The 23,928-nt window shown below is 43.3% G+C and overlaps 2 protein-coding genes across 3 annotated transcripts in view; one reads left to right on the top strand and one right to left on the bottom strand.

Moving 5' to 3' along the window:
• Positions 1 to 738: 738 nt before the first annotated feature.
• On the bottom strand, positions 739 to 6,969 carry atp5f1b (ATP synthase F1 subunit beta). Its single transcript, XM_041871609.2, has 9 exons — positions 6,834 to 6,969; positions 5,810 to 5,983; positions 5,426 to 5,600; positions 5,116 to 5,237; positions 4,840 to 5,024; positions 3,498 to 3,779; positions 3,153 to 3,365; positions 1,365 to 1,566; positions 739 to 993 (listed from the first exon to the last, which is right to left on the bottom strand). Exons 1-9 carry the CDS (start codon positions 6,934 to 6,936, stop codon positions 896 to 898), a joined length of 1,554 nt encoding a protein of 517 aa, XP_041727543.1. The 5' UTR covers positions 6,937 to 6,969; the 3' UTR covers positions 739 to 895.
• Positions 6,970 to 10,539: 3,570 nt separating this feature from the next.
• Positions 10,540 to 23,928, top strand: part of LOC121558110 (collagen alpha-1(XXVIII) chain) — a 25,927-nt gene continuing 12,538 nt past the window's right edge. Inside the window, exons 1-14 of one of the 2 annotated variants that reach the window (XM_045225528.1) lie at positions 10,540 to 10,934; positions 11,126 to 11,295; positions 12,092 to 12,666; positions 14,999 to 15,019; positions 15,150 to 15,209; positions 15,944 to 15,997; positions 16,086 to 16,130; positions 16,316 to 16,342; positions 16,433 to 16,477; positions 17,085 to 17,129; positions 17,333 to 17,386; positions 23,092 to 23,160; positions 23,262 to 23,330; positions 23,529 to 23,597. In XM_045225528.1, coding sequence (XP_045081463.1) covers positions 11,145 to 11,295; positions 12,092 to 12,666; positions 14,999 to 15,019; positions 15,150 to 15,209; positions 15,944 to 15,997; positions 16,086 to 16,130; positions 16,316 to 16,342; positions 16,433 to 16,477; positions 17,085 to 17,129; positions 17,333 to 17,386; positions 23,092 to 23,160; positions 23,262 to 23,330; positions 23,529 to 23,597 — 1,284 coding nt within the window. In that variant the 5' untranslated portion in view covers positions 10,540 to 10,934; positions 11,126 to 11,144. The remainder of the gene's footprint in view (positions 10,935 to 11,125; positions 11,296 to 12,091; positions 12,667 to 14,998; positions 15,020 to 15,149; positions 15,210 to 15,943; positions 15,998 to 16,085; positions 16,131 to 16,315; positions 16,343 to 16,432; positions 16,478 to 17,084; positions 17,130 to 17,332; positions 17,387 to 23,091; positions 23,161 to 23,261; positions 23,331 to 23,528; positions 23,598 to 23,928) is intronic. The other variant, XM_045225527.1, reaches the window with a different exon arrangement.

Below are 23,928 nucleotides of genomic sequence, written 5' to 3'. Positions count from 1 at the left end.
AATATTAAAGCTGCAATGTGTAACTTTTTGGGGCGATCCAACCAAATTCAGAAATTAGTTATGGATCTGTCACTCATTGAAAGCAAGTCTAAGAAGCGGTAGATCTGTTCCATTCTCATGTTTCATTTGAGTCTTTCGTACACCAGCATCAAACAATACTTTTTGGTTATTGAAAGAGGTATTTCACAGCGGTTTTGATGGTACAATGATTCTCTACACGGCTTATCACAAATGAAATTAAGCAAACTTCTAGCAAATCGCAGAGTGATTTCTGCATTTTGCACCTTTAATATAACATGAACAGGTCTGATTCATGTCTCAGCAGTAAGCCAACAAGCTAGAAGTCAAGCATTCTATAATTACTGTAGGTCTAATAAAATGCATCACATTCTGGTCTAAAAAGCATCTTACAAATATATCACTGCACATTGCGCAAGGAATGACAAACTTTCCTCAACTTATGTGCCCTTGAGCAAGGCACTTAACCCTAATTGCTCCTGTAAGTCGCTCTGGATAAGAGCGTCTGCTAAATGACTAAAATGTAATGTAAATGTAACTTTAACAGGCGTTTTATTTAGTCACTCCTCAAGCCAATGCATTGTACAAAGCCTTTGAACGCCATCTAGTGGATCAGTGCTGTAGGATGACATTTTACAACCAGTCTGACAGCACCCAGACAGGAATAGCATTGCAACATTACATTGAAAAATGCTACAAAATATACAGTAGACACCAAACCAAATTGTCAAGACAGATCTTTATTCCATTGGAAACATTAAATATAACTTTTCAGGATAACAATACAGATAATTGTTGCATGTGACATTCTTACAAACCAAGTGCTCCTACTACAGGACTCTCCAATCCTTTGCTTCTCTCCCTCCCCTCAGTTAACTTATGCCAGATCCTTAGCCATCTGTGCAGCCTTCGCAACCACCTCCTCAATGGGTCCGACCATGTAGAAAGCCTGTTCGGGCAGGGCATCGTACTCACCTTGAGGGAAAGAATGACCATACACTTAGCTCAAGACAAATCAGAATTTCACACCCCGACAACACCAAGGATATTCATCAGTTTAAAGGTAGACTGAGCGAAATGACGTTGCCATGAGCAGCACTGCAGATATTGCGATGAGCGAGATGCAAGACTCCATGTATGTATGTATGTATGTATGTATATATATATATATATATATATGGATTCGATTCACAGAACATGGGAGCCACGGCACCAAAATAGCGACGTTCAACCACCTGCTTCAACACTTAGTAGTTGCAGAAATTGACCCACTAAAGCTGTTTACTTTGTGCATCTACGTCATATTGCAGAGTCTACATTTAAACCTAATTACAAGTACAACATACCATTAAGAATGCTCTGGAAGCCATTGATAGTCTCCTTGAGGGGCACAAGCTTGCCAGCATGACCGGTGAAGACCTCAGCCACCTGGAAGGGTTGGGACAAGAAACGCTGGATCTTGCGAGCACGAGAGACAATCAGCTTGTCCTCCTCAGACAACTCATCCATACCCAGGATGGCAATGATATCCTGCAGGGACTTGTAGTCCTGGGAGAGGGGAGAGTTGAAGGCATAATGTTAGGGTTAGGCCTGTGGCAGTCATGACATTCTCAGACTGTGATTGTCAAACATAACTGCCGGTCTCACGGTAATGGACCGTTAATGAACATAAACACATTTAGCATCTCCTGGCTCCCACACATAGCCTACAAGCCACTGATGCAGAACTTTGGAACATCATTTCCCAGCTGCATCCCCTTTGTGTGGCCGTAATGCCCGCTAAAACAAAAAATGCCTTTTGCAGCCAGTGGCCATTGGGCTGAATATAATTATAATTCCCTTCTCCCAGCTTCGAAGAACCTATCACTCACATGGCTCAGTCACGTGATTGGGTAAGTCCCAGACAGACACGTCGGGGACCCAACTGCGGGCATCCTTATCCAATTCCGAGGCGCATATTGAAGATATTGGAAGAACTGTTCACATTTACTTTGTCAGCCAACAAGATGAGTAGCCCTAACAAACAGCAAAAGCACTAGTCAATCTATCCCCCATAGTACAAAAGTTGACCTATTCTATACGAGAAATAAATATTACAAACATAGTCGGCAGGTAGCTTAGTGGTTAAGAGCGTTGTGCCAGTAACCGAAAGGTCGCTGGTTCTAATCCCCGAGCCGACTAGGTGAAAAATCTGTCGATGTGCCCTTGAGCAAGGCACTTAACCCTAATCGCTCATGTAAGTCGCTCTAAATAAGAGCATCTGCTAAATGAATAAAATGTAAATAGCCTGGGACAGTTGTGGGATGCAATAGATCCCAAATTAACACAACCACTAGCATTAAAAAACCTTTTGACTTAATGAGGCTGACGCAACAGATCAGTACGTTTAGCTTAACATTGAGAAATTAGGCAGCAATGAGCACTTGGCAGTAGGCTATAAGCGGGAATGTTCCATTAGCAGGAAAACACCATTCTAAAGTGACCGCCAATGTGATTATGCAAGTAATGCTTTTATGGCGAAAATGATCTCCCCAAACTTGAAAATGTATGCCAGTTAGGCGCTACACCTGCTATAAAGCGGATTAATGTGATTCATTCTAAAGAAGTTATTTGGCCACTTTAGTTGTGATACAAACTTTATCAAAACATATAGGCCTATGGGCTAGGCTGATGTCAGACTGATTTGAAAAAGTCACAAAGGCATGCAGCATTTCTAGCCTTAAACTGGGCATCATTCACAATTGATCATATATATTTCACAAGTGATAGGCTAATATTGTCACCCATCATACTATTCTTGATTTAGTCTTGTCATATACTAAATAAGTGTGAAATTTGTTTTGAATTAGAATGGACCATTATCATGCACCCGTCTCAAAACAGGGGCAGGGAGAAAAAATACATGTTATCTATGCACTTAAATAGCAAAATGGAGGACGCTTTTCCCGTGGTTCATTTTCATGCCAGCCAGGTAGGCTATACACCTGCTGTAAAGATAAGCAATGTGCTTAATATTAGGAAAGTTGAGAAATAAAATATAGTAGGCCTAGCCTAGTTAAATAAAAAAAAGCTCAGTCATTCATTACTATAAGGTTGGGGTGAGTGATACACTAGGGGGGCTTCAAGACACTAACCTGGAGGATCTTCTGCACGCCACGAGCAACGTCATAGTGCTCAGCGCCAACAATGTTGGGGTCCATGATACGGGAGGTGGAATCCAGGGGATCCACAGCGGGGTAGATACCCAGCTCAGCGATGGCGCGGGACAGCACAGTGGTGGCGTCCAAGTGAGCGAAGGTGGTGGCAGGGGCAGGATCAGTCAAATCGTCAGCGGGCACATAGATGGCCTTAGAAAGGACAGTTTGTCATTTTCACAGGTTGCATTTCAGTCTTGAAGCCATGTCAGACTATTGGGTGCTACGAATTGCCATGTTAGCATGGTCCTCCAACAGGCCTATGCTGCTTGAATGCCAGCTTACCTGCACAGAGGTGATGGAACCCTTCTTGGTGGTGGTAATTCTCTCCTGCATGGTACCCATGTCAGTGGCCAGGGTGGGCTGGTAACCCACAGCGGAGGGGATACGACCCAGCAGGGCAGATACCTCGGAGCCAGCCTGGGTGAAGCGGAAGATGTTGTCGATGAAGAGCAGCACATCCTGACCCTCCTGGTCACGGAAGTACTCCGCCACGGTCAGACCAGTCAGAGCCACACGGGCACGGGCGCCTGGGGGCTCGTTCATTTGTCCGTAAACAAGCGCCACCTAGGGGTTTGGAGGAGAGGGCACTGTTAGAGTACACATCTAGGTCAAACCATAATAGAAACTAAAGGGGAGAGGCTGATGTGAACATCAAGTCGGTAAGGAGGTCAACTTTCCAGACATGTGTTATGCTACTTAAAGCTGCAATATGTAACTTTTTGGGCAACCTGACCAAATTCACAGAAATGTGAGTTATAGAGCAGACATTTTCATTGAAAGCAAGTCTAAGAAGTGGTAGATCTGTTCTATGTGCTCCAATTCTATCCTTCCCGTTTTTAAGTTTCGTTTCTGTGTCTTAGGTACAATGTTTCTCTATGCTTGTTTTGTCAAACTGAAATTAGGCAGATTATTCGTATTTATGCAACCAGAAAAAGTCCAAGCGATTTCTGCATATTGCGCCTTTAATTTTGACATTACCTAAAGGAAATTTGTTCTGAAGTGTCGGTCCTATATCTGAGAGAAGGTCAGGAAACAGTTCTTTTTATTTTATTTAACCCCTTATATTTGTCACTAAACAATCTCCACACTTCCATTAATTTATTTGACTGGTATCGGAGGACTTTCAGATGAGTCGTGAGGGCTGTGGGCATCCTAGAGCAAAATATGTACGTGTTCGTGTGTCTCACCTTTACACAGAGGGGTCATACTAGTGTGTAGCCCAAACTGTTCGGACACTACAGACAGAAGTTAGCAGATCGGCTGTACCGATTTCAGACGAGTCCCAAGAGCAAAACTGAGAACACCATTGTGTTTGTGAGAGTCATCTTTCTATAGAGGGGTCATAATAGTTTGTAGGCCAAACCGGTCGGACACTAGAGACCGATTTTTGGGACGTCTCATGGTCTGACAGACACCGCTCTAGCTCTGTCACCTTTCACTGCAAACGCAGAAGTATTACATAGGCGACAGACGCATCCAAAGCAACAAACAAAAAACATCTCTAGCTTAAACTGACAGATTACAGGGATGTCTCATTATGAAATTCGATTTCCACGCAGGCTTCAACCTTAGGGGTAAAATGGAAGCACCCGCTTATGACTGTCAAATGTAGCCAGTTGTTCACCTTGGAGGTGTCATCCTTCAGGTTGATGACACCCGACTCAATCATCTCGTGGTACAAGTCGTTTCCCTCGCGGGTACGCTCTCCCACTCCGGCGAACACAGAGTAACCACCATGGGCCTTGGCCACGTTGTTAATCAGCTCCATGATCAGCACAGTCTTGCCCACACCAGCACCACCGAACAGACCTATAGAAAATGACACAATTTAACGTTAAACGTTCATTAGCTCATTAATTGCAAAAAGTGAAAGAATGAGGATGTCGGTTGTCCCGCGTACCGATTTTTCCTCCCTTGGCGTAGGGAGCCAGCAAATCTACCACCTTGATGCCAGTTACCAGGATCTCTTGCTCCACACTCATGTCAGTGAACTCTGGGGCCTCAGCGTGGATGGCTGCGGTACTAAAAACACAATTTAAAACAATTAGAGCCAACACTTTACTTTGAACAAGCAATTTCCAATTGCTTATCATTCAGACAGTCTTGAGACTATTCTTGGAGTCATGTATTAAATTTTTTTGAATATTTATGTAAATGTTGTGATTGCCATTTCTAAAACTTATGAATTGGCTGATAGACAAAGTGCTTACTGCTTGGTGGAGATTGGTCCCCTCTCGTCAATGGGCTCTCCAATGACGTTCATGATTCTGCCCAGGGTCTCTGGACCCACTGGGATTCTGATGGGATCGCCAGTGTCCACAACCTTCTGTCCACGGACAAGACCTTCTGTACCATCCATGGCAATGGTACGCACAGTGTTCTCACCTGAAAGTCCACACAACAGCTTATTGGGATGCAATTCCAATCAAATCTGAGATGGACGTTATTGATTATACAATATTGGTGCAATGCCTGAGTTTACACAGGTAGCCAAATTCTTATCTTTACACAGGGCCAATCTGATTGGTCAAAAGACCAATAAGAGGGAAAAGATATGAATTAGGCTGCCTCTAAACGCAGGCCAAGTGACTTACCAAGATGCTGTGCCACCTCCAGGACTAGCCTGGACTCGCGCCCAGCTACTTCCAGGGCATTGAGGATGGGTGGGAGGCCCTCATCGAACTGGACGTCGACGACGGCACCGATGACCGCTACGATCCTGCCATGGGCGAAGGCGGCAGCAGCAGCAGGTGCAGAGTAGTCTCTGCCTGTAAAAGTAAACCAGTGTAAGCATGCATTGTCCCAAAACCATATGACCTTGTTGTGAATTAACTATCAATAACACGCAGTGATGTCGGCTGACCATCGTCAAACTAGCCTACAAACCGCACCTGTGTATCTAGCTATGTGCGCAAGAGCAAACACTGAAGCAAACTCAATGTCAAGTATTTTCGGCCATGTTGTGTAGGAGAATTAGCTACAGCTCAGCCATTAAATCAATCAGCTAGTTAGTTACCAAATTCATAGAAAACGACTCCCTTCGAAGAACAACAAAAGTCAAGCCAACCAAATTGAAAGCTAAGGTGACGTTTGTATTTTTGTAACTTGGCCTAATCAGTTAACTAACGTTAACTAGTTGTCAGATGGATAGCACGCTAGCTACTTTAGCCAACGTATTACAAATTACTACCTAATTGGCAAAACATTTAGAAATGAATGTATACTCGTTCTAAGCTATTTGACTAGTTAGCTCCAATGACAGTTAGCTGGCTAGCTAGCCATAGTATGCACTCGCTAGCGCGAGCCTCCAAACCTCATGTCATGACATACAAAGGTCATTTCTATTTGCACAAAAATCATGTCACACAGCTATATGTACTTGGGTCACATATGAGTATAACAATTAAATTGAATGCATGACATAAGTTTCACGTTCAATATTAAATCAGTAGACGAAATTATAGATTTAAAAAGTGAGGCCTACTACAGTGAAGGAAGCCAGCGTGTTGCTTTGGGCTGAAGTTAACTAACGTTAGCCTAATACCAGGGCCGCTCCGAACTGCGCTTTTCCAATGCATTAGCTCCCCTTGCAAAATAAAAAATGCTTGCAAATCTTACGTCCAAGGACAGATGGAGATCCAACGAGGGCCTTCAGGGGCTGGACCCCAGGCTTAAGTGCCTGGAGAGCCCCGGTGCAGCAGCGTCCCACAGCTCCTAACATTGTCAAAATGGCTGAAGGTGGAAAGAGACGAAACGACTTGTGCCTTTATAATGAATAACCTGTGAGCAGAACTGAGCGTGCGCGCAACGTCAGGGACAAACTGAGCAGGCGCACTTCCTGACATCCGTCCAGCTGACTAGTATTGCATTGATATGACCGTCATAGGCTACTAGCTTACTATACAATACATAGTAATTGTCTTCCAAACTTTACAAATGATTTATCATGTCAATGCAGCAAGAATAATCATGTACAGTGTTCTAACAACCTAGACAACAACAGATACAAACTCAAGGTCACTACAGAATTGAGACACTGCATGGGAGAACACCATGAGGATTCTGGAAGTATCTGGTGTAAATTATGTTTAACCCATAACAATCAGTCTGGAGTCACGCATATTCAGTCCCTATAGGTATGTGTGTGCATGTGTAGTATGTGAGTCTGCATAATGCAGTAAGTGAATACCCATCTCCCCAAAACACAGCAACAAACACACATACATAGCTCCACACCCCAGACTGTGTTTAGAGCAGTATGTACTGTGTGCACAAGCTGAATTTCAGCACATACACTGTCTTTCCACTAGAGTGTGGGGCTGCACTAGAAGTGTTGGTGCTTCCTCTCCATCCTCAAGTGTGATCGTGAATGCTACCACTCAGTGTTAGAATTCCAGTATGGAATAGCTGGAATATCCTCTGTTATGGAAAGTGAAGAAGGCTACATGCCAACTGTGAAGGAGAACCTTCACTATGGACTAAATTACTATTTTTAAATATATAGGTTCAAAGCATTCATTGCCATTTTTAAACTGTAGATTATTGTGATGCAATGTTGTTTATTTTCTGTATCGATTCATAATTCATTTAATCCATAACCTACACTTTCTATCATCTCAAAACATGTCCTGTTGTAGTGCATTGCTCATTGTACTGTATTGTCTCATTTGTGGGAGTGCCTAATCATCACATTAGCCTGCAATGTTTAATCGGGGCCTGTGTTTTCTTGAATGGTGTGTTTCCTGACTGTGTGGAAGAGCCATTGGTTTTAGCCACCAGCCATGTGCATTTACATTGTAAGTCTGCAGTTTTTTAAATAAGTACTTTTAAAACTATTTATTTCTCAGTTCCTCTTATTAGCCTTTTAGATGACAAGGTATCGGCCAACCTGTCACACCAACTTCCAAAATAAACATTATTTTGTCCTTAACTATGAAAATGGATGAACGTTACTGAAGTACTGTGCCAATTATTTCCATGCCCCTGTCTCCTCAGGCTTTCCCACAGTTGTGCCAAATTGTCTGAGTGTCTTTTGGGTGATGGACCATTCTTGATACACACGGGAAACTGTTGAGCGTGAAAAACCCAGCAGAGTTGTAGTTCTTGACATAACCCAGTGCACCTGGCACCTACTATCATACCCTGTTCAAAGGCACTTAAACCTTTTGTCTTGCCCTTTCACCCTCTGAGTGGCATACATACACAATCCATGTCTCAATTGTCTCAAGGCTTAAAAAGCCTTCTTTAACCTGTCTCCTCCCCTTCATCTACACTGATTGAAGTGGATTTAACAAGTGACATCAATAAGGGATCATAGCTTTCACCTGGATTCACCTGGTCAGTCTGTCAATTATTTTCAGTGGCCTTGGGTTTTCTATCTGGTATTTGATATATCTGGTATCTATAAACTGATAATTAACCATTTGTAACCCTTTATAAATAATTTTCAGTATACCTGAAAGTTTTACTGAAATAACTTAGCACTGGTACTTTTGAAGCGTAGTTTCGTAAGTACGTATAGGATCAAAAGGCAGACACTGCTCTACATTGGATGCTACAACATCCAACTTTCCCTGTCAAACACAATTTATGTTTTCATGTGTTTGCCACACCTCTCTGGAAATCCTTCACCGGCTGTTTCATGCTCTTCTTCACCAATGTTCGAGGCGGTATCAGCCGACACGTCTGCCATTCATCATAATGAAAGCAGCTTGTACTGCGTACAGTCCGTGACATGACCACTTTGATGAGAGACGATCTACAGGTGACCTTTGACCTTTCACAGACACGTTCTGGATAGGTTAGTGCTATCTGGGGTCCTTGGGACATCCCTACATTAAGTTCTAACATGCTAGGAAATCAAAGAGAACTCCAACTCTGTACAGGTTGCAAGCACATTGTGAATTGGATTAAGTGTGGGTTGAGAATGTACAGAGATGCTATAGATTGATGATTTTATCCACCTGGTTGCTTGACTTTATGTCAAAATCATATCATCAGCTATCAGGAAAAGGTGAATTTATGTCCTTGTCAAACTCCTTTTCAATTTACTGTGCAGGTGTACATGTACCACACGATTTGTACATCCTGCTGGGAAAAGACGTCAGATCACCATCTTGTCATCAAGCATGAATTAAACTTGAAATGAACCGAACTGTGAAACATTATAGTCGCTTGATGGTTGAATTGAACTGAGCAGAGATTCCTTTGGGCTGATCAGCACCATCTAAGAAGTGTCAGCGAGATCCTCGCCATGTTTTATTTGCCTCACCATGAAAGGGGGAGGTATCTGAACCAGATTTGAGCAGGCCTATTTCTCATGACAGCATTATTGAGTGGCAGCTCACCTCTGATGCTTTTTGCCTCCAGGTTTAGAAAGAACGCGCTGTCACCACCAAGTGCACAGCTGGAGCAGAGCTGCATGATTCTCTTTCTGGCGGCCAGAAGTCTGGCGGCCAGGGAAATGGGTTTGGATTTTCAGTACCCTTGTATTAGCTCTATATTCCTGATATATTTTATTTTTTATCTGACAGTGGAGTGAATCAAAAGTTTAAAAATATATATTTTCCTATATAAAAATGCTAATCCATAAAGACAAGGTGAACGGGGTTTTGTGAACTGAAACTGATTGTTGAAGTGTTCAATTCTCTGGAGGAGCAGCTACAGATATTTCTTCTTCTAAACATTGTATAGTTTTGCCTCACCCCCTGCAGCGGCAGCCAAAGGCTAGTGCCTTCATACGAATGTGAATCATGGCAAACTGTGCTAGCAAGGTGTGCTGCCTAGAGCCCTAGAAGGAAATCTCTACCAGTCTCCTTCCAAAAAGCTCTGATTTGTTCTGTGAGTGAGGCTTCCGGAAGCTATTATTCCCAGAATGAGACATCAGGTCAATATGGGGCAGAAATGGGAATATACCCCGGAGCACCGGTGGATAGTAGTAAAATAATAATAATAATAATAATAATATGCCATTTAGCAGACGCTTTTATCCAAAGCGACTTACAGTCGTGCGTGCATACATTTTTGTGTATGGGTGGTCCCGGGGATCGAACCCACTACCTTGGCGTTACAAGCGCCGTGCTCTACCAGCTGAGCTACAGAGGACTAAAAGCTACAAGGCAACAAACAAGAACGGACAAAGGCCCATGAACTGACTCCCACTATAGTTTTAATAACATGTATTTGTGTTATTACAGCCCAGAGGTGCCATGGCAACCCCCATTGATAAAAAAAACACGAAAACTATTATAAAAATAACATTTCACCCCCAGCTTTGACTTGCCCCTCGAGAGCTCCCTGCCCCACCCCTCTCCAAACATGGAGTGGCTGTGAGTGAAAGGGGGCTGGTTCTGCCTTTCCTGTACTCACCGTGTCTGTGTGAGGATGGCTGCAGCTAAAGAGACCTCAGGGAACCCAGTGTGAGCCAGAGCACAGCCCTCCGCAGACTCTCCCGTCACTGCTGCCGTACTGCAGACATCCTCCCTGAGCTGACCAGCTCCGATCCTGCAGACTGGACACCATCACCACCACAGGAGCAGGACCAGAGCAGGAGTATAAGTGGAACTTAACCAGAACAACACCTGAAACTGTCTTACTTTTTCTTCAGCCTTTATTGCTCCCTCTCATTCTCTCTTTCTCTCATGTTCACCTTTCCCTGTCCTGAACACTGTGCTGTACACTGAACACTATATTGGAGACCTGAGCCTGCAGCACTGTATCGTGAGTATGTGCAGAATCAAGTTACAATGATACAGGTTATGGGTCTCAATCAATGGTGGACTTTTGCGCCTCTGTGCTGGTGTGCAGATTTTCATGTGAGACAAGTTTCTACCTAAACACAAGCTGAATCTGCTGTTTCTCTCTCTCTCTCTCTCTCTCTCTCTCTCTCTCTCTCTCTCTCTCTCTCTCAGAGGAGGAGAACAGGTGGTGATGTCCCCCTCTCTGTACTGGTTCTTGCTGCTCTGTAGACTCCACAGTCTCTGGGCTCAGGATGACTATGGCCCATATGACGAGAGAACCGTGGGCAGGACAGCCAAGAACAAACGACTGACAACCAACGTCATACCCAAGAATGGCCAATGTAAGAGTCAAAAAAGTATTTATTCATTTGAAAGGAGAGACACAGAAAAGCTTTTCTGAGACGTAGTGTTGGCTAGAATTGATATGATATCTTCACTTCAGAAAATACATAGGTAAAGCTTCCATCACTGGAAAAATGTGTGGCTACAAGAAAAACTTCCAATCATCTCATTTTAAAGAGTCATTGGCAGAAGATGGGATCCACATTTTCTTTTAAATCTCTCACAGCCAGGTTTAGAAACCCATCCATCTCCATGGCAACTGTTCTGTTCCTTGAACGTTTTATTCCCTCAAGAGCTGGGTATCCCCGGGCACATTCTCTCGGACACGTTTCTTTGAACATAAATATGATTTATTTCCGGTTTATATTGGATCTGTGCCCTCGCTCCTTGAAAAAGATAGTAGGTTAGGATGCCTCGTGTGAGTCATGTCTCCTAGAGCCTTTTAGATATCAGACAGGAATCAGGAACATCAGTTCACAATTCAAGTCATGGCGCCCCTCCAAGCTTCACTTCCATCTTGATCAATAAATCATATCAGACCATTCCTGGATTCAATCTTCTCTCTGAGTACATGATGAATGAACGAATGAATTACCCTTCTTTGGTGTTAGCGCTGGAATTGAGAAAGTACCCAGTTTGACCCACGTCGGATCTCCTGCTTTGAAATAGGATTGACCCCAGCTCTGCCCTCTGCCAACCAAAGACCGACAAATTAGCAGTAGCTAGCTAGCTCTTGTGTAATGTGCACGGTACATGATAAATGAACAATTGGTTAAAACAATTTCATATTCTTAGCACTTTTGTACAAGGACTGTGGCCTGGAGCTAGCCTTCCTGGTGGACAGCTCGGAGAGCGCCAAGGACAACCACGCCCAGGAGAAGAAGTTCGCCATAGATGTGGTTGAACGCCTGCAGGGGGTCAAGCTCCAGACGGGCCGGGCTCTCAGCTCACGAGCCGCCCTCCTGCAGTTCAGCAGCCATGTGATCGTCGAGCAGACCTTCAAGCAGTGGAGCGGGGTGGCCAACTTCAAGGCTCGCATTGCGCCCATCGTCTACATCGGCCACGGCACCTACACCACCTACGCCATCACCAACCTGACCAAGATCTACATGGAGGAGTCAGGGCAGGGGAGCATCAGGGTGGCCATACTGCTGACGGACGGCATCGCCCACCCCAAGAACCCAGACATCTTCTCTGCCGTGGCCGATGCCAATAACCAGGGCGTGAAGTTCTTCATGGTGGGCATCACGCCCGCGGCCAATGACGCCCCTAACGTGGCACAGCTCCGCCAGCTGGCCAGCTCCCCAGCAAGTCGCTACCTCCATAACCTTCAGGACAGGAGCATCGTGGACAAGGTCATCAAAGAGATCGTAAGTGCAACGTTATCACGTTTTATCATATGGTTCAGGTTGTAGTTTGTTGAGATTTAAATTCCGAAATCTTGAGTCCACATTTTTCAGGTGTCTAGAGAAAAAGTCTCTCTAGTTTGCTGCATCTGTCTCATGGATGTATAACTGGTAGGGCATTTAAAATCTGTGTGGACTCCTCCCTCTTGGGAATTGGCATTCACCATCAGAATGACAAATCAGGCTTTGTCAAAACAGGGCGGCCGCGGGCCATAGTTTGCTAATCACTCTTTGGATATTACCATGTATACAACAAGCTGGGCCTTGAAAATGTGTTCAGAAGAAATGGATACAAATATATCTGGGTTACACAATATTATGTAGGCTTACTCATGTCAAGACTTGCATGCTTTTTCTTTGCCGGTTGGAGAGGACTCGTATATTTAGTGTTTAAGCATCTCATAACAGTCTAGGGCTAAGAATATTTGATACTTTTTGGGGGCATCCTGTGTGGTTTCAACTAAGTTGTTGTCATAGTTCCTGGTGATTTGGTCCCCTCTGTCATCACAGACACAGTACCTTTATAATCACACTGTTATCGCTCTAGCACCTTATTTAGTCTTCACTTGACATTGGAAATGCAGAAATTACTATTCTTGACTGTATCCCTTGGCTGGTGTTTCTAAGGCATTTTGTTGGGAACCATTCTGGTGGTTCGATCTACTTTAACCACATTATTTTTAACTGAAACCTCAGGTATAAGTAGGAAGGGAAATTAACCCTTTGATGTCTTTCCAAGAAGACTAATTAGGGCATGAAACAGTACAGTGGGCCTAGAGACACAATGTGAGTTCAGGACCTGTTTAACTATAACATATGTTCTACGTTAAAACTCTTTGTGGAAAACTGCTGTGTGCAGTAAGAAGGGAGCTCAGCAAGATCATGCATGCATGGCTGAATAGCTCAACGAGTCTCACGCACACCACTCGACTACTAAACCAATTGTTGACGCAGGTGTTAGACATCAAAACATGATCAAGAAAATCTGGTCATCAAATCCACATTAACCAGCAGCACTTGCATTAGCTACGCGCTCTACTGCTAGAACCATATGGACTGGTTCGAGTTGCATTCAGGTACCCAATAGGACCCAGTCAACACAGAGTCTTTCATCCTGTTTCAGGCAGCATCTGTATGTCATAAGGCTGTCTGTCCTGTTAGCTTGTCTTTTATCTCTTGTATGCTTCTCTGGTGGGTTCAATTCCAATCCTCTCACAGTAAGAATAAACAGACCTTCTGTGGCGGCTTCAGACGCTTCTCTGCAAGTGGAAATATACTTTGGATGCTCTGAGAAGTTATATTGACCATTGCATGTGGTTTGTATTTGTTTCTGTGGAATTCCGACCATTTCCCCTCCATATAGAATGTGGGCTGGCTTTCATGTCCAGTTAAAAAAAGCATTAACGTGTTGAGAAAAACAGGTTTTGGGCAAAAGGATAATTTTTGTACAAGTTTTTTTTTAGGATTAGGCCTCCAGCTGACAGGATCAGGTGCTGGAGGTTGTAGTAGACTTGTACAGTGAGCTGGAGGCAGAGGTTGAGATGGACTGACAAGAACTATTCACAAACTAGTCACACAGCTGAGTTTAGAGAGCCCTGGGATAACTTGTCACTCCAGCCTAAACTCTCCTGAAATTAGCAAATTAAACAGGTTAAATGCCCAACCCCATATCACTGGGATAATAGAAAATTCACCTAAACAGGTCAATCAACATTAAACAGTCCACAAACAATCCACGACGGTGTAGCCTACACGTCGGTGATACAATGTAACTTTAAACTCTACTAAATGTTGTTAAACGTTAAAGCTAGGCTACTCATGCTTAATCTTCTGTAAAAACAGTGTGAGAGATGTCTGACAGTGGGAATGTGATTGAAATCGCTAGCAACATGAATAAACATAAGCAAACATTAGCAATCCATCGCCAAAATGAGGGAAAGGACCCACTGGGCAAAAACTGGTTGAATCAACGTTGTTTCCACATCATTTTAACAAAATAATTATATGTGATGATGTTGAATTAACATGGAAAACTGACTGGATTTGCACAAATTCATCAACGTAAGGGAATTGTCTTTTTTTCACCCAACTTTTAACCTAAATCAAATGACATGGTGACATTTGTTGATTTCATGTTGAATTCACGTTAGTTGACAACCAAATTTAAATCAAAACTAGACATTGATCTGACTTCTGTGCCGAGTGGAATGTCCTAACAACAGTCACTGAGATAAGTGTAGAATAAATATGAAGCAGACTACATTTTGACCAATGATTTGTTTTTCTCATTTCACAGACGGAGTTGGCTGATGAGGGGGTAAGTCCCAGTTATCTATGCCTACTAATCTTGATACACTGCAGCCTTTTCACACATTATTCAATGAACTCTCCTCTTTAGGAGTCTGAACTCCTGTCTGACCTCCTATGTTGTGTCCCTGTGGTTGAAGTGTCCTCTGGCCCTGAAGTGTGCGTGTGAGAAGGGAGAGAGGGGACCCATTGGCCTTTCGGTAAGTGTCTGAATGTGACCAACATCACCCTCAAGCTCCCCTCGACATCAATACATCGAGATCACAGCCCCCTTTGAACTGAACATCCTTTAATGGATGATTGCTTCCAAATTGATGGACAGTACAGCGCCAACACACAAAGGCTGCCTTGATGCTTACACTGGAGATAACTGGGGGGCTTTGGTAGGCTTTAGTGATTTGTGTGGTTAGAGGCGATTCATATTATGCTTCCCTGAAGCAGTGATAGTGTAGCAAATTCTTAACATTCCTACTTCACTTTATGATCAGCAAGCTGGTACAGATATTGGCTTGGGAAAATCTGAGGTTACATAAAAATGGTTTCCGGGTTATCTAATAAAGATGCTTGAGTTTTTTGGAGTCAAAGCCAGTCACGATATCCACACCAGTAAATAGGTAATTGTAGTCTTTCACCTAACTGACAATTACTACGGTAGACTGTTCCCTTGGTGACCAGACATTGTAGAGTATCACAATCTAGGAGGTCAAAACCAGGAAACCCCACTGGATGTACTTTGATGTACTTCCTTAGTATAAGGGCCTGTACATAGTAATCACCGCCATTATCCTTTAATGGCCCAAAAGAGCAGTTTCTCAAACCAGAAGCAGCTGCCACACACTGATCAGATGCTGTTGAGGAATACACACACACCACACACCACAAAGGAGATTTTTCTCTCCATACCATGCTGATGTGATTTCCCTTCCCTCCACAGGGCAAGAAGGGTAATTCTGGAGATGATGGGAACCCAGGTGTTAAAGGATCGAAGGTATTGGTGTTTTGCTTTGCCTGTGTGTGTCTTCTTCCAGTCAGTCTGTCATTCTGTTTTCAAAACCTTAATTCTCTCTTTCTTACAGGGTGAGAGTGGGCTCAGTGGACTTCCTGGTCGAGATGGGGAAGAGGTCAGAACAGAGAACATACCCTAAACACCTGCTGTTATATTATTAGATGAATGTACACAGCTATTGACACAGACTTCAACAACACAGTATTGCTAAGTATAAAAACAAGGATTCTGTTTTGTGGTCTGTGACAATGTTTTGATCACTGTCTCCTCGCTAATCAACATTGTGTTGTTTATACTCAGGGCAAGCCAGGCTACAAAGGAGAGCAGGTAGAGTATGAATCTCCAGATCAATATCCCTCTGGGTGTCCGAGTATTTAGTAAATATAACACAATGTACCTACCTCATTTTCCATGTAGGGGGAGAGAGGAGAATGTGGCATGCCTGGAATCAAAGGAGACAGGGTACAGTGTCTTTTTGTTTTGTTTTTGTCCTCAAATGATTTTTTATTTAGTAATAATAATTGTCAGAAAACATGAATACATACAAACAAAATTAAGTTACAACCCCCATCCTGATCCCACCCCACCCGAGGACCTAAGGCAGGGGTGTCAAACATACGGCCTGCGTGCCGGATCCGGCCAGCGAGGGGGTCCAATCCGCCCACGGGTGGTTTGAGTAAAAATACTATTCTATTAAATAATTAGCTAAATGAGTTTGACACCCCTGACCTAAGGGATCAATAGACAAAACCTCAAAGCAAAACGTCACAAGGTGTTACAGTGGCAAGAAGCCGTTGGGTCAAAGTGTCTTCTTTAGCTTTATGAATGGGAGCTGCAGTGTATTTTTGTTAATGGTATTTTATGTGTTTAACCTCAGTGTCAGTACATACCAGTCTGTTTATACTTTAGCCAACCTTTTGTGTTGCTGGCTAGTTTTTGTTTGTCTGGGCTATGATGTTGCACTGATGAATGCAGACAGTATGAAACCCATACTACTATGTGTTGACTGTACCTCATATGTTTGTTTGTCATGTTTTGACATCAACTGACTGACCCCCTCCTTCTCCAGGGGCCTGAGGGGCCAGTTGGCACCAGGGGAAACAGAGGGCTACAGGTGAGCCTCTGTTATAGAATCCTCTATGTCGGCCATCTTTGTTAAGACTGTCACAAGCTAGGTAGTTTTAATGATTAGTCACTGACAGACCCCAGTTCACTATCTAAGTAAAACATGTCCTTCAAGCTGTCCTCTAAGTTTCAAACTCAATTGTGTTTGTATACCTGTACATTTGTAGAGTACTTTATTCTGTCTTCTCACAGGGGTTACCTGGTCCACATGGCGATGCCGGGCCTGAGGGTCTCACAGGGAAAAAAGTGAGTTTTATTTCACAAAATCCAATAACTTTCAATTAACAGAGTGTCACTCACAGAAACCCATTCATTAGAGGAACCACATCTGCCCTTAGGATGGAAGAGAAAGCAACTACTTTATGACTGACTGACTGACTAGTCTGTCTTGTGTGTCTATTCACTGAGTCAGTGCTAGAACCCATTGATTAGTTTCAACCCATTGATCAAAGGTGACCTTCTATCTCAAATCTATACGGAGAACTAGATTGCAGTTTATTGGCTGGACTACATCAATTCTGTCTGGGTGTATGGAATCTGGTTTGGATCAGGTCTTTGGTTTCTTGGGTTCATGGTTGAGGAAAAGGGCAGTCACGTCATTGATTTTATAGTATCAGTCAGTGTTGTGTTCGAGACCACCTAAAGCGAGACCGATTCAAGACCGGAGCAAATCGAGTCCAAGTCAAGACCAAGACCGGAGGGGGGGCGAGACCGTGTCAAGACCGAGACCGGGAGGGGAACAAGGAGTCCAAGACCGAGTCAAGACCGAGACCAGAAAAATGCAAGTCCAATTCCACGCCATGATTGTAATTTTGTCAAATCGCCACCATAATAATGAGTATTTCTATGTTCATATATCAGAACAACATATTGATTCTTTAGACCAGGGGTGCCCAGACTTTAGTTACATAGGATCTACTTTTTCCAACCTCTTCCTAACGCGCCAATATTAAGTAACATTTCACCTTATTGATTGGATGATTTGCACTGTATGCTGTCAGCAAGCTTTGCATAGTCTGGGTTGTAGCTACTGATTGCTAGCCTCAAGCAGGTGTCCAGGTGTTCAGATCTGATAGAGTGGACCGGTATTTTGACTTGATGATCTTCATGTCTGAAAATGCTGACTCGCAAAGGTAGGTAGATCAAAAAAATGCTGTCAAGTACATGGCAACTTTTCTCATGTTTGGATATTTTTCCTCCACGATAAGGTTCCAAAAGTTTTCTATTACGTAGTTCACTTTTAGCTGGAAAGTCACTTTCATATTTCTTGTGAACAGTTTTGAAATGCCTCTCGACATTTCCCTTCTTAGCAAGAGCTATGTTTGAATGGCAGATCAGACACACACATTTTGAATTTGTTGTGGGGAAAAAATTATCTTCCTCCCACTCACTGTGAAAGTGGTAGATTTTCTGTTTCTTGCTGCTTGGTCCAGCACTCATATTAAAAACGGAACCGCAATTTCATAGAAAGATAATATCATGTGGCGGTCCATGGTTCTGATTTCTCTGTGTGTGTGTGTGTGTGTGTGTGTGTGCAAGTAAAAACGTTTTTTGACTCACACAACTTGTAGACTAGTTGAACGCCAATGCCATCTTCCTCTCTTTCATGTTAGCAAAACAGTCTATGGCTCTGTCATACAGTACACTTTTAGCTTTTGTTGTCATATGCTACCTAGCTAAAATGCTTGCTAGCCTGACCTCCTTGCATGGACAACAATGAACCAGCTAAGTTAGCTAGCTAGTTAACGTGAGCCTACTAGGCTAAATCTAGTCTACATATTGAACTTAAATCGTCTCAGGCCAGTGGCACAACATATTAATTTATGGTTAGATCAGAATTGGCCTGTGCAGAGAATTAAGTCAAAACCATAAGTCCAAATCCCCATCTCCATCCATGGCTTACGAAAGGGCCGATATAGCAATCTAGCTTCTGCAGGACATCAACACAAGCAAACCAGAAACAGTTTTTCTGAAAATGACGTTTTGCAAAGGAATTTATTTTATTGGTCTAAAGCCAAATCCAAAATGGCCTCCTTTGGGGGGCGTTTTGCTGCACCTGGACAACCCACAGTTGAGCTCAGCAATTTTTTTTATCAAGGGAGGCCAAACGCTTGCTGGCATCTATCATTGAAATGGTACAGCGGCAAAATGTTATACTCTTTTGGTCCAGACAGAATTAGATTCATGGGCTACACATACTGAGACAGAGGGGCGCTGTTTCCCTCCCTCGTATGATTTCTCCGGTGAGATTCAGCCACTTGTGAATTGACGGAAAATTATGAAAACACAGAGAGAGACGAAAGATACATGATTTTATCATTAAAAAAAATTTATTGGTCAAATATTTGAGGAAGCCTGGCTTCCCTTGGCATCCATGAATACATGCCACTGGGCCTGGAAGGGCCTGGCTCCTCAGTGGGTGGACCTGTACTCATGCCTATGCCCCTGATGCAAACAGCACATGATGACAATTGCGCATCACAAATAGCCTACTAACCAACACTTCGGACCAAACTTTTTCAATACCTGGTTTGCATACCCAACGTTGCCTTAGTTAGAATTTACTGCAAGATACCATGAATTGAAACGACTTTCCTACCCTACCGGCTACCGATATCATTCTTCTGTGAGCTGCTCCATGTGACAACCAGTTGAGAGCTGCACACTCTTGCTGCATGTAGATGATATTCCGCTGAAACTAGGCTATGTGTGCGGCGCGTATGTGAGTATATTTCACATGCTTTGCGATTGTGTAGACTACTTTGTGTAGGATTTCTCTATTGTACTACATCCTTGATAAGTCGTATACCTCTACTACACTACTTTGATACGCATCAGTGGGGATTAAGAAGTGAGTATACGCAGTGCCCACTGAAAAGAATGTGGATATACAGATCATACAGTACCTGCCTATAGCCTCCACTACACCACTGGCCCGTTGTGTTTTACAAAAAGTGCACTCTGCTATATGAGTGCGCTGGAATTATGGTTGTTGTCTTTTCAGAATCACGAGCATGTCACACGTCTCCCGAGTGGCACAGTGGTCTAAGGCACTGCATCACAGTGCTAGCTGTGCCACTAGAGATCCTGGTTCGAATCCAGGCTCTGTCGTAGCCGGCCGTGACCGGGAGACCCATGGGGCGGCGCACAATTGGCCCAGCGTCGTTCAGGGTAGGGGAGGGAATGGCCGGCAGGGATGTAGCTCAGTTGGTAGAGCATGGCGTTTGCAACGCCAGGGTTGTGGGTTCGATTCCCACGGTGGGGCCAGTATGAAAAAAAAAATAATAATAATAATATGTATGCACTCACTAACTGTAAGTCGCTCTGGATAAGAGTGTCTGCTAAATGACTAAATGTAATGTAAATGTCACACACTGCCCTAGGTCCAATAGGTTTGCCACTGCGCAAATAGACTATTAAGATATTAATGTTTCAAGAAAGGACTGTATATACACTGCTCAAAAAAATTAAGGGAACACTAAAATAACACATCCTAGATCTGAATGAATGAAATAATCTTATTAAATACTTTTTTCTTTACATAGTTGAATGTGCTGACAACAAAATCACACAAATTATCAAATGGAAATAAATTTATCAACCCATGGAGGTCTGGATTTGGAGTCACACTCAAAATTAAAGTGGAAAACCACACTACAGGCTGATCCAACTTTGATGTAATGTCCTTAAAACAAGTCAAAATGAGGCTCAGTAGTGTGTGTGGCCTCCACGTGCCTGTATGACCTCCCTAAAACGCCTGGGCATGCTCCTGATGAGGTGGCGGATGGTCTCCATGGGATCTCCTCCCAGACCTGGACTAAAGCATCCGCCAACTCCTGGACAGTCTGTGGTGCAACGTGGCGTTGGTGGATGGAGTGACATTGACTTGGAGTTACATTGTGTTGTTTAAGTGTTCCCTTAATTTTTTTGAGCAGTGTATTTGGTCTGGCGAAGGGGTTTTATGGCTGACTGAATGGAAGCTGTTAAATTATACGTTTTTTTACTCTGAGTCAAGATGGAGTACAAATGTATCCAACACCGAGACAAGACCGAGACACTCAATATGTGGTCCCGAGACCAGACTCGAGACCGAGACCGGTCTCAAGGACTACTACCCTGGTATCAGTCCCACTGAGTAGACTGACTAGCTCTGGTCCAGGGTGTTCCGTGCGGCTTGCTGATGCTGAGCCTTCAGCAAGATTCACGTCACGCCCTGGACCAGAGCTACAGACAGACAGATTCAAGTGGGGCCCAAAAGCAGACGCCAGACGATTGACCAAGTGTGCCTGGCTTTAATGTTTTGAATGGTTACATTATTTGCTAAGTATCATCCGTCATTGCACGAACACCACAGACCCTTCGAGGGATTATAATCATGTTATTATCTTGTCAGTTTGTTTTTCAAATTTCTCCCAGCAACACTACTGCCAAGTCTGACATGGGCCATACTCCCAGTCAAGTGTTCTGAGGCTTAATTGTTTTGAAAGAATGTTAATGTTGCTTGTTTGACTGTCATCCAAGATCAAATGAATGCCAGACTAATGTCTGACATTTAGCTTCCCCCGACATGTTAGAAAGGGCAGAGAAAAAATGTGTGGTATGTACACTAGCCTACGCACTGAGATATCACTCTCCCCTTCTAGCACTATCTTCATTATCGTAGAACAGCCCGTTGATTTACAGCTATTACGAAACCATCCATAATTATTGGGACAGTGAAGCATTTTTTCTTCTTGTGGATCTATACTTCAATAGTTTGGATTTGAAATCGAACGGTGACGATGAGGTTAAAGTGCAGACAGTCAGCTTTAAATTGAGGGTATTTTCACTCATATCGGGTGAACCGTTTAGAAACTACAGCACTTTTTGCACATAGTCCCCCCATTTTAGGAGACCAAAAGTATTGGGACTAAAAAGTTTAGTATTTGGTCCCATATTCATAGCACGTAATGACTACATCAAGCTTATAACTCTACAAATTTTGTTGGATGCATTTGCTCTTTGTTTTGGTTGTGTTTCAGATTATTTTGTGCCCAATAGAAATGAATGGTAAATAATGTATTGTGTAATTTTGGAGTCACTTTTATTGTAAATAAGAATAGAATATGTTTCTAAACACTTCTACATTCATGTGGATGCTACCATGATTACGGATCATTCTGAATGAATCATGAATAATGATGAGTGACAAAGTTACAGAGGCACAAATATCATAACCCCAAGACATGCTAACCTCTCACCATTACAATAACAGGGAAGGTTAGCATTTTTGGGAGGTATGATATTTGTGCATATGTAACTTTCTCATGGGGGGACTATGTACAAAAAGTACTGTTGTTTCTAAACGGTTCACCTGATATGGATGATAATACCCTCAAACTAAAGCTGACAGTCTGCACTTTAACCTCATAGTCATTGTTTGATTTCAGATCCAAACTTTTGGAGGATAGACCCAAAAGAGGAAGAAATGATTCACTGTCCCAATAATTACAGAATAATTACTATTTGAATAATGGCTTTTAACAATAATGATTTGACTATGAGGGAATTTTCAAGGAGTTTCAGAACACCTAGTGCTAGCCGGTGGAATTTGATTGATGGAAGATGTGTGAGGGGGGAAAAGTAAAGGTGTGAGGTCAGTGTGTGTGGTGGTGTGCGTGATTTTGTGTGGTGTGTGTGTATTGGTGTATGTGGTGTGCGTGGTGGTGAGGTAATGACTGGGTTAGGGATGGAGGTGGTGTGAGGTTAGAGATAAGAGGAATTCAAAGGAAATGATGTCACCTCATTAAAACAGTTCTGCTCTTATTGGCACATAGTGGAGGAGAAGGAGGGAGAGACACAGATGTATGTTGTTGCGCCAAACACTTTTTGATATGATTTTCCTGGATACTGAAGTGTGTGTGTGTCTGTTCCTGCATGGTTACGTGTGTGTGCTTGTGTGTGTTTTATAGGGTGAGAGGGGACTTTCTGGGCCACCTGGAATCCAAGGAGAAACTGGGATCGGGCTTCCTGGACCCAAGGTATCCCTCCATCATCCCATTGTTTTGGAAAATGAGGTAATTACATTTCCCCCCAACCACCTGTTGTATCTCACCTCGCGGGTGTTCCACTCTCTCTGCAGGGTGATGTGGGGTTCCAGGGGCGACTGGGGCCTCCGGGACCACCTGGCTTAGGGGAACCTGGACTACCGGTGAGTTAGCACGGCCACAATGTACGCATACTCCGTTTAGGATGTTCACGATGCCAATTGCACCATTGAATATGGGTAAAATCTGTATGAATACTCATAAATGACTCAGTGAAATGTGTTTTCATGTAGCTGTCTATGGAGTCTATGCCTATTCAAGTCTGTTCACCATTGGTTGATTTCTTTGTTTGTGTTTCACAGGGGCCTCAAGGGCCACAGGGCGTCCAAGGAGAGAAGGGTCCTATAGGAGAAGGCTTTGACGGACCAAAGGTATGACTGAGGGTCTGCAGATGTGTAATTCATGAATTGTATTTAAAGTCTCGGTCTGGGCTCCAGATCTGTGGCTACAAAACCAGGAACATCACATGGATGATGCTTACAGGAGAAAACACAGCGCCATAAAAGTCCATCTGAATTACACCTCTATTTGGTATCACAGTGTCACACGCAATGGAACGATCAATCAGTGATTTCTTATTCTTATTCTACAACGGAGTAACTTCCAGCATGCAGGTAGGCGAAGTTCAGAGTTCAAATGGACATCGTGTGAACCAATATAGCCCTTGGGCCCTGGGCTGGGAAACCCCCAGAAGCTATCCAG

The sequence above is a fragment of the Coregonus clupeaformis genome, chromosome 16, assembly GCF_020615455.1.
Source record: "Coregonus clupeaformis isolate EN_2021a chromosome 16, ASM2061545v1, whole genome shotgun sequence".
Classification (NCBI taxonomy): domain Eukaryota; kingdom Metazoa; phylum Chordata; class Actinopteri; order Salmoniformes; family Salmonidae; genus Coregonus; species Coregonus clupeaformis.
This window is presented reverse-complemented; position numbering and strand designations above follow the sequence as displayed.

Excerpts from the sequence above, each read along its gene's own strand:
- atp5f1b (XM_041871609.2), bottom strand. The coding sequence starts at position 6,936 with ATGTTAGGAGCTGTGGGACGCTGCTGCACCGGGGCTCTCCAGGCACTT. Across the intron at positions 3,780-4,839 it reads TGAAGGATGACACCTCCAAG|GTGGCGCTTGTTTACGGACA; the intron begins GTGAACAACTGG and ends CCAAACCCCTAG. Across the intron at positions 3,366-3,497 it reads GTTCCATCACCTCTGTGCAG|GCCATCTATGTGCCCGCTGA; the intron begins GTAAGCTGGCAT and ends GTCCTTTCTAAG.